Source organism: Liolophura sinensis, chromosome 10 (genome assembly GCF_032854445.1).
Source record: "Liolophura sinensis isolate JHLJ2023 chromosome 10, CUHK_Ljap_v2, whole genome shotgun sequence".
NCBI lineage: Eukaryota > Metazoa > Mollusca > Polyplacophora > Chitonida > Chitonidae > Liolophura > Liolophura sinensis.
Genome location: NC_088304.1, coordinates 16,308,676 through 16,326,035, shown reverse-complemented (window position 1 = coordinate 16,326,035; position 17,360 = coordinate 16,308,676). Strand labels below are relative to the sequence as shown.

General features: G+C 40.5%; 2 protein-coding genes across 2 annotated transcripts; both read right to left on the bottom strand.

Annotated features, from left to right (window-relative positions):
* Window positions 1-3,114: 3,114 nt before the first annotated feature.
* LOC135476819 (F-box only protein 39-like) lies at window positions 3,115-5,948 on the bottom strand. The gene is made up of 3 exons (XM_064756951.1): window positions 4,930-5,948; window positions 4,287-4,448; window positions 3,115-3,641 (listed from the first exon to the last, which is right to left on the bottom strand). Exons 1-3 carry the CDS (start codon window positions 5,903-5,905, stop codon window positions 3,415-3,417), a joined length of 1,365 nt encoding a protein of 454 aa, XP_064613021.1. The 5' UTR covers window positions 5,906-5,948; the 3' UTR covers window positions 3,115-3,414.
* Window positions 5,949-10,338: 4,390 nt separating this feature from the next.
* LOC135476930 (potassium voltage-gated channel protein Shaw-like) lies at window positions 10,339-13,398 on the bottom strand. Its single transcript, XM_064757076.1, has 2 exons — window positions 12,823-13,398; window positions 10,339-12,248 (listed from the first exon to the last, which is right to left on the bottom strand). The coding sequence occupies exons 1-2, from the start codon at window positions 13,396-13,398 to the stop codon at window positions 11,280-11,282; spliced, it is 1,545 nt and encodes a 514-aa protein (XP_064613146.1). The 3' UTR covers window positions 10,339-11,279.
* Window positions 13,399-17,360: the final 3,962 nt, after the last annotated feature.

Sequence of the window (17,360 nt, the reverse complement as noted above, 5' to 3'; positions counted from 1 at the left end):
CAATCAGCATGCTATGTTAATGACTGCGCGCGCAGTGTGTGGGCGGCATGACAGTATTGGTACATGTAATCATGCAGTAAACCTCTACACACTTACAGCTGTATCAACGTGCGTGGAGCACAAAATACCACAGCGGCACTCTGGGTTGACATGTCTAACCCAGTGACAAACATTCTCCCCAGCTGAAGAGTTGACCATCAACAAGAGCACTAACCATCCTGACATTCAGAGCTAGCAAACTCTCATCATGCCTGCTTTGGGTTGTCTGCAGCGTGGACACTGGCTGTCCTACAAATATCAGCAGACCAATTTCCTTTTTCTCTTGCTACCCCGAGCAAAACTACAAGCACGCCGTCAATTCTAACTGCTTCCTGCCCTGTAGCTCCAGGACAGGCATCCGTTTTTACTCGTTAGAAAGCTTCAAGGTACTGGTCAACATTCAGCAATCTCATACCTTACCTGGAACACAGAGGCCATAATGGACACATACCCCCCACTACAACTTCCCTTGTAATGTAATAACGATTGTAGTTCTGTGTATTTTAGAGTGTAAAGTCTTTTTTTGCTGCCAGCCTGCCGTTTTTGGTGTACACGTGCATGCTTGGTATCAAAATGATGGAAATTGTCTAAGCTTTGGGCGGGTATGAGTTTTAATGCTGAAAGTTTGAAATTCTGGGCGAGAGGACACAAGGAGACAGGTGGTGATGAGGCTGCGAGTGACGTCCCCTTGACGTTGCTAGGCTTGGACTTTGGACTTTGTACTTGACAGTTCAGATCACTCCGGGTTTCGAACCAGCGACTTACTAGCCAGGCACCAAATAGCTAGTAACCATCAACCGTCTAGACCACTCGACTAACAGGACTTCCAAAGTAGGAATCAATGAATGCTTGGGGTTTAACATCGTACTTAACGCCTTTCCTCTCATATGGCGACGAGGAGTCATTAGGTGCGTAAACATACTGAGTCTTCTTGGAGCAGGGCGAGACCATGTCGCCACTGGATCTGAGAGCTGTTTCATTCTTCCCACCTTAGCTTTCTACGGGGGCTCATATACGTCATTTTCCTTTTTTTCTGATCTTTTGTAACTTTTTAAAAGGTTTTCACCTAGGTGTAAACTCACGTGATGCAAGAAGCCTCGTTTTCGCTTCCGTGGGCAGAATGATGATGACTACAACATGTAAGGACAGAGAAAGGCGTGAATGAGGCAAGTCACATGGTTGTCACAAGACACACCTGATGAACACGATTTTCCGGCATTTTTTTTTAACCAGAACGAGGCATTTGATATCACATGAGTTTCCACCTGGGTGAAAAGGTGAAAAGTTACAAAAGTTAAAAAAAAATGGAAAATGTCGTGTATGGGCCACCGTAGCTTTCAGAAATGTTGAAGCTAAACTGGGAACATGATCCAGAACTATGCCGCCCCTGAAGTGTCATGCCGAAGACACCAGACATGACAGCCCACCCGATCTATACTGACACCCCACCCAGTCAGTCAGTCAGTCCTGTTTCCTAACGTCAGTGTGCTGAGCGCCAAGCGAGGCAGCAATTTTTTTAAAATCTGCTATGTGGGTTTGATCCCAGGTCTCCCGACGTCGTGGCGGACACTCTAACCATTAGGCCACCGAGACTTTACCCCAAAGTAGCAGGTAGCTGACTTCCAAACCTTACCGTAAATATGCATGCATTACTCCTCTTATTGTCAGAAATGACATAGTTCCCTGAGCTGAATATTTATCAGACTGGTTTATATAATTTTAAAAAGTGACTAATATTTAGTAATTGTCGTTTTTCTGGATTACACAATTCGATATTCAGAATGTCTTTCCCGTTGGTTTACCGCAAACTCTGCTAGTGGATCATGGAAATAGGCATGCACTTGGATGTATATAGGACTTTGCTTTATATATCTGAACTGGATGGCGATTAGCCATGCTCCCTGTCTATGAATAACAAGTTAGATTTACTGTAGTTTCAGTATAATACTCTGCCGTAGGAGGGTACACGTATGCAGTGAGATGCCCTGCATGGCTTGTGCTTCCAGGGACGGGAATTAATCATATCCACGTCAACCCTTCAGGATTTAGAGATCTGAGCTTTTTCCATCACAGGATATTCCTGACGTTTATCACACCAACGTGTTTGGGATTCCGTGAAATAAAATTCAGGTCTGATTGCTTTGTTTTCCCATGCTAGTCAATCGCTACCTATATATTATGTTTCTATATTATAAGACATTCGGAACTGAAGGCCATAATTACCATCTTAAGATAAAGACAATGGTGTACTCCCCATAAATGGTTGGGTAAACTTGTGTCCTGGTTACCTTAGACCGCAGCAGAATACATTCTTTTATCGTTGAAGATGTTGGGATGGTCGTGTATTGTTCCGAATCAATGCTGTATGGTTGTTAATAGCTACAGATCGAAAAGCTGGAGCATTTTTTTTTCAACGATTATAGTCACAAGCGAAATTCCGTTTTGACGAATTGCACCATGTGGGTGATGCTTAAGGGGTCTCTGTTTAATATATACATTGTTCATTTTATAGTTAGTCACGGTATACTGTCACTAATTGTTGTGTTAATTGTAAAGCTACGACTCAAAGAAAATCACATTTCACTGAACTTTCAATAAAGATTACATTATTAATCAGAAATGTGCTAGCCAGCTGTGGTTGGCACAAAATGATACAAGACTGATACCGTGGTTCGAAACCGACTGCCGCTGAGGATTTGGGAGTGAGCAGTTGTGTGAAATTCCCCACTGCGATGCTGACTTCCCAAGGGCTCAATCCCGCTGGTTGTACCCACCCAGAAACCTGAGCTACGTTATACAGGGCAAAATTTTGAGTAAACGGGATCTAAATATACTAATCAAATAAAATTAATTAATAAATCTGTAACAAACACTGTGTTAAACAGCCTCTGTTTCCCCATGCGTCAGTGTAATGGATTACTCAAATTAAAAGACAGCTACAGGATAAAATTCATCTGTACAGCTAAAAACAAAACCGAGAGACATATCTTTAGCGACAACAGCAATCATTTATATAATACATGAATGCAAACCAAGACGCTTTGAACATTAATTTCATAATTTGTCAGACCCATCATAATCATAATTCAAGACTAACTGACATACACGCATGGCTGGTATTCGCCATTCCAAAAGATGTTTTGCGTAAATGCTTAGCCTTAATTTGGAACTTACGGTCAATTTCCGTTGAGACTTCACAAAAGAAAAATAAACAAAGCAACTTTATCTGTTCAGGATAAATGGTGTTCGTTATATTGGCCACGCACTGAATCCTTGTAACATAATAGTCAGATAGCGTAATTCCATCAAATCGCTATTGTACCGATTTGCAACCAATCCGAAAAAACAAAACCCGCATAGCACAGTCATATAAAGTCACACCACGTGCCCATTGGCCCCATTGGGATGGATGTTGAGAATACCCACGGGATGAAGAGGTATCATTAATGTTGGCCCGTCCCACAAGGCCAGCGCGCTGTCCACCTCAAAATCCAGATCTCGCGTAACAATCATTCTGCGAAATTTTCGCCTGAAGATGTCCTTCAACTGCTGTTTGTTTTCAGTGGTCAAATGCTGGTTTGCCACGTGGAACTTTCTCAGATCTGTTTAAAAATAAATAAATAAATAAATAAAATTATTATTTGCGACACGAACCAATTCAGCAACAAAAGTGAGTATATAATGAAACATAAATCATTAATCGAATGTTTTTCCGCTTTTACTGGCCCTGAAACTTTCAGCCTCGTTTTGATACAAGTTCGCAAGGTGTGTAGAAAATCTTGGTCAGTCTCGAAGGTTTATAAGAGCATTGATTCTTGATAAGTCTTGAATGTTTATAAGAGCATTGATTCTTGATAAGTCTTGAAGGTCTATAAGAGCATTGATAAGTCTTGAAGGTTTATAAGAGCATTGGTTATCTCAAGGTTAAGTCGACGGACAAGGTAGAAATGGCGGATTGAGGTGTAGTGAGCTCGACTATATAGAGCTCTGTTCAAAAACGCCCGTGCTACATAGATTCAACCTTTACCAAACTTCAGTCATTTATTCGTGAAATATGTTGAATATCACTTATGATATGCAAAGCCATTAATCACCGCTCCCTACCCTACTCCCATTAAATCCTTACCGACATGCCCGCCCCCTGGTTATAGATATGGGTAGGCCTAAGCGCATAAAACACATACTAGATACTATGAAAAAAACATATGACATAATAAGTATGACGTGCACTCAGTTATGACACTTACTGATTTCATTACGTTCCTGCAGAGTGCATATGGTGTCAGCGAAGGCCAATTCGAAAACAGCGTTTACTGTTATCTCCTTCAACCTCTTACACTGTGCCACCATTCGGATTAGGTCTTCGTCCACCAACTCCCCGCTGTTATCCAACTTAAAATGACATATTTCTGGAAGAGGAGAGTTGAACACTTTATATGGCTTGTTAAAATATTTTGTCACGTGTTACAATTGAGGGGGCAGCTTAACAAACATTGCTAAACCCATTTTCTCGATCATTTTCGGCAATTTCGGAACGATGCTGCATGTTTAGGTTATAAAATTTTGAAAGGATTTATGAAACATAAGTATACGAGAAAATCCTAGGATAAGTCATTGCTTGTGAAACTTCATTGTAGAGCTCTCTCCTCTATAGGTCCATTTCTGATCACATGAAATACTTAAAGATGGGCCTAACTGATAGGCCAGAAACCTAATGTTAGTAACCTAACATATATTAGAACCATTAGCTACATAAGCCTTGTGAAAATTGTCCACCACTTGGATTTACTTTTAAAAGCCCACTTAGGCTAAGATCATCTTAAAAACCATGGATCCTATCTCCATGCCGTAGCTATAGCCATGCGATAGGTTGGAATAGCACACCCTTACCCAAAGACTGTGGATAAGAATTGGCGATGTGTTGTAACGTAGTCTGCAATCTCCACTCCGCCTGATAGCGAAGACCTGTGTATATAAATAGTTCATGAAGCGGGATTTCCGGCGCGAGAATTGGAACTATTTCGCTGGTGTGCCCGAACCCACGGATGAATATCTTGACCTGAAGCCTCGGGCATGCTCTGCGTAATGCTTGCCACGAGCTAGGGGACACAATGACACCTGTCAGAACTGGACTTTTGTCTATAATAACTTTCAAACATTTCAGTTTGTCTTGAAGATTGACGGTAAAAGTTTGTAAGACTTCATCCGATAGACCTCTGTAGTTGAATGCTAGATAACGTAGATTCTTGAAGCTGCCCATAGCTCGTCGGTAGCGGTTAAGAGCAGATGACGGCGTGGCAGAATTCGGATGAAATACCGAGTCCATTTGCAAGAAACGCAGTGTCTTTCCACAAGCGTGCCCAATAGCTTCCAAAACACGACAGCCTTCAGGATAGAAAAACTGTGCTTGCGACACGTCGACAACTTCCAAGCTTTTCTGACTTCTCAGAAACTTGACGATGGTGTCCACGAAGGTGTCTAGAAGATCTTTGTAGGAGTAGCAGTAGCTCTCTGCCCTCAGTCCCGTCAGGCGAAATTCCTTCAGCTTGGCCTTGTGGTGAAGCTCCTTAAGTAAGGACTGAATAGCCTCATGGTAGCTTTGGTAGACATTGAAGGAACATCGGTCACACTTTATTGTCAGGTAGCGCAGATGGTGACCGAGATACCTGGCGAAATGACACGCCCGTCTTCCGACACACGGCACCTCGTACCCAGACAGAACCCACTTCCGTCTCTTCCATAACAATGGGTCCTGGTAGCCCTGATGCCACGATTTGCATGCCAGCGACATGTTAGACCTGTCGTAGTCAGACAGGAAGGAAAATATCCGCACCAATGGGACAGTCGGAAGATTGGACCACTCCATGCCGGGTTAATTTCGGTCTTGCTAATTACTGATCACAGTGCTGTTTAAATGGATACTTATTTTGCACGCAGCGTCCATGGGTCTATACCTGTATATGTTCCTTTTTCTACTATGAACGGCGATGATAGTGATTCTTGGGCTTGTTTCTCCGCGCAAAATGGCGGTCGCCGTTCAAACGTCCGCTCCGCTTAATTGTTAGCCAAACACCAGGGAAACATACTGACGTCACAAATGATGCCGCGCGCAAGTGCAACGCGATAACGCTGCTAGCATTATGACGCTTTGCAGTCGTTCGCACGTTGACCTTTTCACAGAGCTGATGGCGTCACAATACCCAGGTCAGCACTCGGGTCACGATCAGTGCTGGCTGATTTCCTCCCCTTGACGTCAGATGGCGCTAATCACTTTTTTTTCTGTTTTCTGGCCACTTTTAAGCTAGAATATAACCAATCACACACACAGCACTACTCTGCTTAATATACCACAAAATATGGTATATTTACCCAACCCTTCCGATGTTAGTCCCAAGAGTCACGACTGGAGTGAGTGCTTGGGGTTTAACGTCGCACTTAAAAGTTTTTCAGTCACGAGTCACGAATGGTACCTCCCTTTGAAACATGCCGCATATCCGTGCGATGAATCAACGGTAGGAACAAAGGTTATGACATAACAGTTACAATGCCATCCAATAATGGGACAAACAGCATGACATTACAGGGGCTTCATAACTGATGGAACACGTTTCAGCGCCACGTGAAGTTTCTAGATCATTGTTTTATTGGGTTCGCTCATTTACGTGATGCAATTTTACTGTTGAAGCTTCTTTCATTTTTCAAGAAACAGGTTTCTGTCTGTACGGGAACATCTTCGACGACACTTTAATCTTCGTCAAACTACATGTACGCAACGATTGTTCCTCTAGTTGAATAGACTCCACTGGTTCGAAACATTTTTCTTTTATATCCATTCCCTGAAGGATGACGGATTGCAATTTCGTTTGTCTGACGGATTAATCCGTTTCCGAGTACGGATTAATTCATCATTATGAACGGATTAACACCTTAGATCAACAAAAATGCAATCCACCATCTCTCAGTGAACAGATTTAATGGAAGATTTTTGGTCGTTGCTGTCGCTTGCAATATAAGTTTGCTCAGATCTGTTACTATTAATCCTTAGCCAACGAACTGCCATCAAACTACCATGATTGTAACAGCCATGACGACATATATGTCTTAAAGGAGAAGAAAACAGATGAAAAGAGCGTCAAAAAATGATCTTTAATATATTTTTTTTTCAAGAGAAAAAGGTATTTGAATATATTTTTGTATGGTGGGTATTTGGAACTTTTGGCATTTACCGTTGTTGCATAATAATGTTCTAAATAAGGATGTGATGCTTGTCCAATAAATCTATTAGAATGTAAATTTGTTGTTTATATCGATGCATAACAGATGCATTTAACCTAAATTATGATAATGTTTATCAACATATTAAATATGTAAATATCCAAATTGAGGTTCATACATTTGCTAGCTGAAAAGAACAAATTCTAGTGCAAAAATATTTACTAAGCCTGTGTTACATCCTCATTTATGACATAAACAAAGACTACAAATACCAAACGGTGGTCCCAAATTCCCACCATACAAAAATTATTTTCAAGTGTCTTTTTCTCCTTAAAGGAGAAAAAAACCTAAAAACATGACACTATAGGCTGAAAACAGCAAATTTTTATCTATCTGGTGGTGCCTGCTGCATAATTTTGCGATTTTTCCTCGCCATACACGGAAAGCCTGAAAACGGCAAAGCTGGCATGAATCGCCGAGTCCATGGCGTCCTCCATCTTTAACACCCTGTAATTTATGCTGGGGGTGTGTTGCCTCTCATCCAGTGAGTGTTGTTAAGACTGCCGGCATGTTTGTGTAAACTCGGAATTTAAGTGCAACATTCCGGTTTCCCGATCGTCAAGCGGAAAACGAACTGTACTGTTTGCTACCTTCTGGGAAGAAGAGTATTACCGGAAATGTAGAAACTGCACTTCGGCAGTTTCCGACGGCAGTTCTCTGAACACGGAAGACTTCAGGACTAGTCCTTAGGCAAAATGGAGTTGCCAACAGCGGATGTTGGCGTTGACTTTATTTATAATTTATCAACTTGAGGTACATATTAAAATTTTTTTATGGCATGCACCTGCTGGGAAAAGCATACTCTTTTCAATGGTATTTGATTAATATTTAAATTTTCTTCTCCTTTAAGGAAAAATCGGGAAAAATATTGAAAACCAAGTTTAGGAATAACTTTTCGCACTCTTTCATCTGAAGTTTATGTCATTTTTATGTTTTCTCCACCTTTAAGCTAATGGGTTGCCTTGGAAGTTAGGGTGAACTTATATAAGCGGCAATTCGTTGCATCATCATTGCCCAAGGCAATAACGGAATAACATGAGCAATACATAGGGCCCTGTGTGCTAAACCATACGATGATGTGTCTGGTTACAATGATTGCTCCGTGGAAGTCATAATTACAAGGATTAGCTCTTCATATGACCTGTGCTGTACGCATACCACGAACACCCAAAGCAACCCAGCGTGCAAATATATATACAGATTTTAACTGACGATAATTCCGTCTTGTCTTATATGAAGTATATAAAATAACTCTTTAGTCAAATGCTCACTTTGACAGTCAATCAAAATCACCGCGGTTGATTGTAAAATACTAACCGCAATGATTTCAATTAAAATAAACTTTATTGCTTTGAACTCAAAATATATTTTATTACCCCACTTGTCTACATAACATGAAGAGGAGAATCTCAAAAACTGGAAGTTAGGTGCATTCTAAATTACACTGAGTGGATGGTGCACAACGACAGCTCTGTACTACTGAGTAGCTCAGATCGGTTGGCCATATTCTCAGATTAGTATTTATTTATTTATTTGATTAGTATTTTACGCCGTACTCAAGAATATTTCACTTATACGACGGCGGCCAGCATTATGGTGTGAGGAAACCGGGTGAGACCCACGACCATCCGCAGGTTGCTGACAGACCTTCCCACGTACGGCCCATATTAATTTCCATAGTTTGTATTTCTGAAAGCTAAGCTGCGAAGAATGGAACAAACCTCAGATCTAACTGCTGAGCTACCTCTTTATATCTACCCTTATCTGTACTCATTATGCGTGACAGACTAACTTCATAAATTATACCGGACGTGTAATTGCAGGTTATTAGTTATTCATTAAGTCAAATGGGACACTGTGAGTAGAAAGGCCACGGCCAGAGGCTGATGTCACAAAAATAGCATCAGTGAACGTGGTGTATATGTGTACAACTGTCTGTGTCTTCACGCTCCTCGTCATTGTGATACAAGGAGGTTTTGCCTTAAGATATGATTACAGTACATGCATGCAGACTTGCGTCGAGTGCTTGTCATGTGATAGTGCCAGTCAAATAGTACTGATGTATTTTAATTCTACTATTTCCATGTTTGTCAACTGTCAGGGCGAAACAAGATGGATCAATCTTTATACAATACAGCAAATCTGAATAGAACACAAATTAAGAAACTCAAGTGAAGAAGCTTAAGTTCAACACGTTCTTCGTAGATCTTGCAATTTTAACTCCAAATTTAACATGACCGGCGTTGAGAGCTGGGGTTTCTTTCGATGTGTATATGATGTATATTTAAACATTTTTCATATAAAAACAAATACTTTCAAATACAGTTGGGGTTGCAATAGTTTTAATATTTTATCTTGAGCTCAAGGAAGCTTGTAATCCCCCTATATTGTCAATGTTATCCACAAAATGACATACCAGGATACATTTTGTCATATAACTTTTACTTTCCTCATACACATTGGCACAAAGAAAATGTTTTCAGGGTTTCTTCATAGATGATATATACATGTATTAAACAATGCTCTTATGCAAGGTGAAATGCAATATGTTATTTGTACCGATCTTGCAAAAGATTATAGTGGCATGTTTCAAAACAGCAAAGCATCGATCAAAAAGCCTAATTGACCTACTTACAAATAATGTTACGAGCTTTTTCACCGCCGATTTTGTTACAAATCTGTGAGCAGTAGTTAACGCATCTTGAGCAACGCATAAGAGCAAATGGAGTATGCTGATGGATTTCGTGTTGTTCAGAAGACCAGTAATTTGTAGTCACAAATAGGCTGTACAAATCTTCCCTGAGCAGAAAGTGTTATGCAGCTTCTTTCATCGTAGTGTGCTAGAGTAGGATTTCAGGGAGAGGTTGAAAAATTGCGTTCTCCACTATATCTGTCCATACTTATAGAGCTATTAGTACACGCTTTAAACACACACACACACAGACAGACATATACAAATGTATGTATATAATATGACAATCATTTTCTTTCGTATCTTTGCTCAAGGTAAAAAAAAATAGACCACTCTTGCTAAAACTATCTTTTAAATGGCACAGCTATAGTTGATGTTGAATAACATAGTTATCAACTTTGAAAAGAATTGTGTTTTCCAATTAAAAGTTTTTGTGCTCTGAGCTTAAGGGCGCCACATCACTATGTCTTTATGGTCCTGCTTTAATAAGAAATTTCCCCATGTTGTGAGGGAGAGACTGTAGCCATAGTAAAAGGGAGAGTCAAAGTTACATAGGCGCATTGATATGTAATAAAATTGTCATCTTCAGCTTCATAAATATATATCCCCAAGCCTTCGCGTATGACCATGCTATATATCACCACACACAGCTTACACTATTCTCTACAACATCTCATAAAGTCAACTTAGAATGACCACCATTTTTTGGAGCTGTTGCTGTTGGAAATGAGGCCATAGTATTTTGTCGCCTTGATAATCTCCATGGGTTGCGTAGTTACCCGGGGCAAAAAGTCTTCAGCTCTATCCAACAATCTGAAGCTGACGACGATAAGTGTACCGGGTGTCACGAAGCCCAATTGCAGTCTGCTGATTTTGTTCAGTCTGAAGAAATATATCTCGGAAGAAGGACCCAGTTCTTATATGCTGACGGATGAAAAATTAACGACGTAGATTTGAGTGTCATATAATGGAACTCACACAGAATGAAGCATATAGTGTTCTGTTCTGTCGAATTTTTATGACCAAGCTTTAGCTTCTCATTGGCTGCCTTTTGCAAACCATAAAATTCACAATTGTGATGATAATTTTGTATATACCGAAAGTACGACTCGTAAACCACAACACAATGACGTCGCGGCAAATATTCATCATGGAAGATCGGTGGATTCTCATTAAAGAAAAGTGGAAATTTATGAGGTTTCAAAAAATCTATATAAAAATGTCGTTTTTAGTCACTTTTTATATACAGTTTTACCAAATGTGGTCTTTTATTTCAAGCGCAAGGGCAACAATTGTTGCTTTTTGATTCCAAATCCGAGGAGATTTCTTCCTCAAGAAGAAGATTTTCCTCGGTGTTGTTAAGATCATTTTTACTTTTCCTATTAAGAATATACTGAATGTGTGTGTAATACAGAACAAAGTTTCCAACAATGATTGGAACAGTTAATGCGAGCATGAGGAGCCCAACCAAGGCACACAAGGAACCAACGACATATCCTACACCAGTTTTCGGATACACGTCACCATAGCCAACCGTCGTCATGGTAACCAGGCTCCACCAAAAGCCCACGGGGATATTAGTAAAATCAGTCTTGACATGACTTTCGGCAAAGTACATGAGCGCGGCGAACACCAACATGCCGATCATGAGAAACACCATCATGAGGATCAGCTCGTTCACGCTGGCGCGCAGCGTAAATAGTAAAATCCACAAGCCAGGAACATGGCGGATCAATCGGAACACCCTCAGGATGCGAATGATTCGCAGAATGAAAATAAAATCCACAAACGACGAGACTTTCCGTTCGTCCGGATCCATGCTGATCACAACCAGTTCCACGTAGTCTGGCAAAACAGCGACTATGTCGATGATATTGAGCGGAGATGAGAGAAATTTTTTCTTCAGTGGAGAGAAAAACAGTCGAACGAAAAACTCTAAGGTGAAAAAGATCAAGCAGAGGAAGTCGACAATAATGAGCGCCGCGTGTGGCACCAAATGCTCGGGCGTCTCACCCTCTGTGGAGTTGATCATAGTTCCATGTTTCGCTGGGTTTGACTTGTTGGTCGGATGACTCTTTTGAGCGCTACTAAGAACCACGTTATCCTTCCTAACTACATTATCCGTGATGAAATAATCCGCCAGGATGTCGTCCTCTGGACTCACTTGGAAGGCAGGGTGAGTTTCTGCGCAGAAGGTGAAAATGGAAATGAGAACAACCACTATGGAAATCCACGTGTAGACCTGCGGAACGAATTGGAATCTTCCTTTAGAGGGGTTAAACCACATCACACAGAATTAGTTACAACAACACCTTTTGTTTAAATATACGAGTACATTCTTATTAACAGACAAAAAAAATTCTCAAATATCAGCCATTTTTCTGTGGACGTATTTTTCGAAGCTTGGAAATTTTAATCTCTGTCGCTTAAGTCCATAGAGCCTTGACACATATATAGGCCTATTCACCTGGTTTCCACCTCACGACCTCTAAATGCGTGGACCTAGTGGAATTATTGACATATCACAGAAAAGAAGAAAAGAGTACGCCTACATTTTTCGCCGGGCTGTTTTCCCTACTGGGATAAATTGACAAATCTTGTCACATAGGCCTATTTTGACAAAACTCTATCTTCTAAAGTCTTTCGGTATTTGCATTTTTTGAGAATCTGAATCATAGAGTGAGGAACCTGGATTGTGCATCAATATTTCGTGCACACAGGGATCGCATCAAACCAAAAATATATCATAAACACAAATAGCATTTAATTATTAGCTGGTAAACATTAGAGCATAAAATCTTTAAATCATATAGTACCTTTGCTGGCTTTGAGGAAGAGGGGTCTTCCAAAAAGCTCCACACTCGTGCTTTTATCATCTGCCATCGGGTGGCAGTGGCTTCGTTGATGTTGTACGCTAATCCCGACGAGTTGATGTCCTTTTCCATTTCGTCCAGAGAATGGTTTTGGCTGTTCCATGTATTGTAATACCCCCAGCAACAGCGTTCGATCCTATCGTCGTCCATCCCCCAGTACAGAAGCTCCCGTTTCATCGCCGGACCACAGATGTGAGTGGGGACGTGAAGCTGACCCGTTCGGAGAAACTCCAGGACACTCCGGAAAGAATCTGGATCTCTGTCAAAGAAATAATCCCCGTGGGAGACGCGGTAGTGGGAACGCAGAAAGGCTTCGTTAGAAAGCTTGCACATTTTGGCCGAACGTTTCAGCGTGGATGCAAACGTCTCAAAAATCTGCCCGCCTACGTTCAGCAAGATTGTCTCCTCGTCGATGCATTTCCCGCTGTCGTTTTCGTCGATATGCCAGTTGACGTCTGTGTTGACGTTGTCTTCAGACGTGTCGGACGTCTGGCGAGCTCTAATGGCGTCTAACGTCATTTTGTCGTCAGACTTTCCCATGTACATAAGATGAAAACTACCGACGCTGCTCTGGCGTCTCGTGGAAACCTTACCGAAGTGAACGGCCATTCTGCTTTGTAGTGTTCGAGCTTCTGAACCCTCTACATCTCTCCCACACGGCTTGAATATTCGTCAATTAACAGTCGTCCACTAATTGGATCAACGCTGATTGGTTAGTGTAATAATCTTTGCGGCTGTTCGCTACATGTATGTTTACCAAGGCAGACGAAGTAATATCCTGGACAAGTCCTGATAAACAACTCATTGACACGCGGTGTAACTCTAGTACGCGCCTCTCCTCTAACCTTTATGTCGCATCAGAATAATTCAAATCACTATTGACGTTTGTATGTATGAATCACAAAAATCGGCCATACAAACATGTATCTGTTCTTGCCTCACAGAACTTTATTTACACATTTACTGTCCATCTGTTTCCCTCCTCCCAGTGGAACATATGTGACACGTTTTTTCTGCCTGCTAAGGGTAAAATGATGTATCGGCATGCTGCAGATTGGTTAAGTTTGTTATTGTGTGCATTGTGCTCAGTTTTGTCTACTGAGACATGGGCTGAAAGCTTTTCCCAGTGTCTCTTTTTAAATAGTCTCCTGTTCATGGAAAACAGTTAGAATCAATTACTGATAGACTGGCCAAGCGTAGCTGTACCCAATCATGTTGAAAATCATTCGAAAAAAAATAACTCAATGAATATGATAATAGTAATAATTCATTAAAAATTAAAAATTAGTACATATTTGTTCTTAAAACGAAGGATGAAGGAATCAAAATTTAGACATGCACGGAACAAACCTGATATCATGAAATTCGCTGTATAGAAAAGAAAGACATCAGCATTTAAAATTGAAATGTAAAAACATTAAACTGACTCTCTAAAACAGTTCAAGTATATTCTCTCGTATAAAACTGATCAATGTCAAATGGTGTCAGTTATAGCAATGAAAAAATAAAAATGGATAAAAATTTACATTTCAAACCTTTTAGCCTAGAAATCGGACTAACGCAGGGAATTTTCTAGGCGAATACATTTAACTAATATCCAAATTTACAAGCTGTCATGACTGCATGTATCTTAGATGGGCTTTATGATTGCAATTATTCATATGTACAACGTGGTGATCTTTTTCAAGACTATGAGTGTACGTTGCATACAGCCCCGGGGTATGAGGAATTAGACATACTTTTAAGAACAAAAGTTTTGGACATTTCTATTTATTGTAAACATTTAATGGAATGTGATTAACGCGCCAGCTTTTGTGATGTGCAATCAAACAGTCACACAACACCCATGATCTAAAACCCCGCCCAGACTATCCAACATCGCTCAACTTTTGCTGACACAACAAAAGTCAACAGCAAGATGAAAGTTGTTGAGGTAAGTTGAGTGTCCCGCCCACACTACAAATCAGATGGGTCAACTTTGTCCAACACTGTTGACGTGAGTTGAACGGTGTGTTTTTTTTTTTTCGATAAATTGGAGGGAAAAATTCATATTTTCTCTCCAGTGCATGAGACACAATGGCGAGCAGCCGGAAGAATCGTGTCGTGGGTTTATCGACTGCGCTTATTGCCATGGATGTTCGGCGTAGAAGATGTCTGATAATGAGACCAGTTTCTCTCTTTTGTTGCCATTTTGCCCAGGTTGTGTTTTTTACGACGGTCACGTTATTTCTACACACCCGCTGATTGGCTACTTTCCCTCAACTTCACTCAACTTGTTGACCAAAAATACATATGCACATTTCCGATTCAACCGTGTTGGATAGTGTTGAGTGTTGTTGAACGAAGTTGAGGAACCCGTCCAAACTACTCAACACGTCTCAACTTGTTCCCTCAACTTTAAGTTGACTCTTGTTGAATCAACAAAAGTTGAGGGTGATGTTGGATAGTCTGGATGGGGCTTAACAAATGTGGACACAGACGCCCACTACAACTTCCGTTGTAATGTAATAACGACTGTAATTCTGTGTATTTTAGGGTGTAAAGTCTTTTTTTGCTGCCGGCCTGCCGATTTTGGTGTACACGTGCATGCTTGGTATCAAAATGATGGAAATTGTCTACGCTTTGGGCAGGTATGAGTTTTACTGATGAAAGTTTAAAATTCTGGGCGAGAGGACACAAGGAGATAGCTGGTGATGAGGCTGCGAGTGACGTCCCCTTGGCGTTGCTAGGCACCCCTCCCAGCTGCTGGCATAGAAAGGTCCAGATTTTGATGGTCAACCTATGTCAAGATTTTAATGGCTTCTTTCTCACAGGCCGGACCAGCTATACACCAAAGCTTATTGGCCTCGGAATGTTTGGGGCTGAGTTACAGCGCTAAACATTAACATTGTCGTTTATGGAAAACTAATGGGGGTTTGTGGCCATGTTACATGGCGAGATACGTACATTGCTATCATACCATACGGGTAAAATTTTAGCGATGTCAGAATTTAAACGATCCTTACCCGTTGTATAAATTCGGCGTGATAAGAATCTTCATGTCAAGTTCGGCATTCGTATCTATGCATCGAAACAGATATTCGTATAGCAGCCGTCAACCAATAAGAACGTTCCAGGTGAATAATCGCACCTCCACTTCCCAAAACGACGTATAATACAAACCACCAAAGAGCTAAAAAAGTATATTAAGTGCCAGAATAAGAAGGAATCATTCAAAGAGAAGCAGTGAACAGTGTTCAATGATGTTGGAAAGACGCAAGGTATGTTTTAGGCGAATGAGTGAAATCAGTATTCAAAACCATGCTAGAATATCAGTTGTGGGTAACAAAATACATGTATGTATCTCAGTTGTGTAAACGTTTGGGGCGTTTCAAGTCGATGATCGCAATATCCCGTTCCAAAAACAACGTAAAACACTAGTTCTCCAAACATATGTAAGAAATAATATCTGAATAACATAAAGCTGATAAGATGTAAGAGAGATGCAGTCAACAGTTCAATGATTTGGAGCAGACAGTCGATATTCTAGGCACCAAATCACTCGCAGTTCAGTCGAGTTTTGATTGCAGTTGTTCATGAAAGCATCGTGCTGATGTAATAAACATGAATGCTTATATAGCCCCTGGCCCCAGCATATAAGCAGAACGCTGTGCACATATTTGCCAACAAGAGTGTTATGCTCATTAAAATTTTAGAAACATTAGAGTGGAGGTGTGTGGTGGAGTATCCTTGGCACAGTTGTTTTTGAATTCAAAAACCTGTGACGTATATTGAAATCATCACATTTTACAGAGAATCTAAGAAATTCTACAAGTCGAGATACATTGGGAATCCGTTGTCGTCTTTGTACAAATACAAATCTGGGTAAGATGTACCGATCTATGCAGTCTTCAATTTCCTTTAAATACAGTGAAGGTGAATATATATCTTTCTCTTGCTATTTACGGGTTATTTTAAGATAACAGATCATTAACTTCCCGCTTGTATAGATGTTACTTTGTTGCCGTTGCCGTTTATGTAGCGATAACCGGTTATAGTAAACAGAAAACAATTAACAATTAAATCTAGGTAAAGAATAGTTGTATAGATACTGTCCAGAGAAATTCCAAGTGCAGATATCTCGGTGTATGTATCTGATTATCAGGTCCTTCAGTGAGACGTTTTGATTTCTTCAGAATCAATGTACTGTTGAAGCCTGAATTTTTGTAACTGTACAAAACGTACTTTCTTCTGCTTTTTGCTTTGCTTGTGTCAGTAGAGAAGACAGGAGTTTGGTGGCATAAAGCTTCTTCATCACACAATAAATCAAGCTTTGTATGCATTTATGCCTTTTGGCAATTTTGTAAAGTTCTGATATATCGGTATGTATGGATGAAATACGTTGACGTTCTGGCTGTTGTTGCAGCCGTGTTTTACTCCTCTATGAAATTTATTACAATAATTCTTGTATACGAATATATAAAATATTTTTATTACCTTTG

Coding starts and splice junctions, on each gene's coding strand:
- LOC135476819 (XM_064756951.1), bottom strand. CDS start 5,905: ATGGAGTGGTCCAATCTTCCGACTGTCCCATTGGTGCGGATATTTTCC. Junction 4,449..4,929: donor TTCTTATCCACAGTCTTTGG/GTAAGGGTGTGC, acceptor CTCCTCTTCCAG/AAATATGTCATTTTAAGTTG. Junction 3,642..4,286: donor GCAGGAACGTAATGAAATCA/GTAAGTGTCATA, acceptor ATTTTTAAACAG/ATCTGAGAAAGTTCCACGTG.
- LOC135476930 (XM_064757076.1), bottom strand. CDS start 13,398: ATGACGTTAGACGCCATTAGAGCTCGCCAGACGTCCGACACGTCTGAA. Junction 12,249..12,822: donor CTTCCTCAAAGCCAGCAAAG/GTACTATATGAT, acceptor TTCGTTCCGCAG/GTCTACACGTGGATTTCCAT.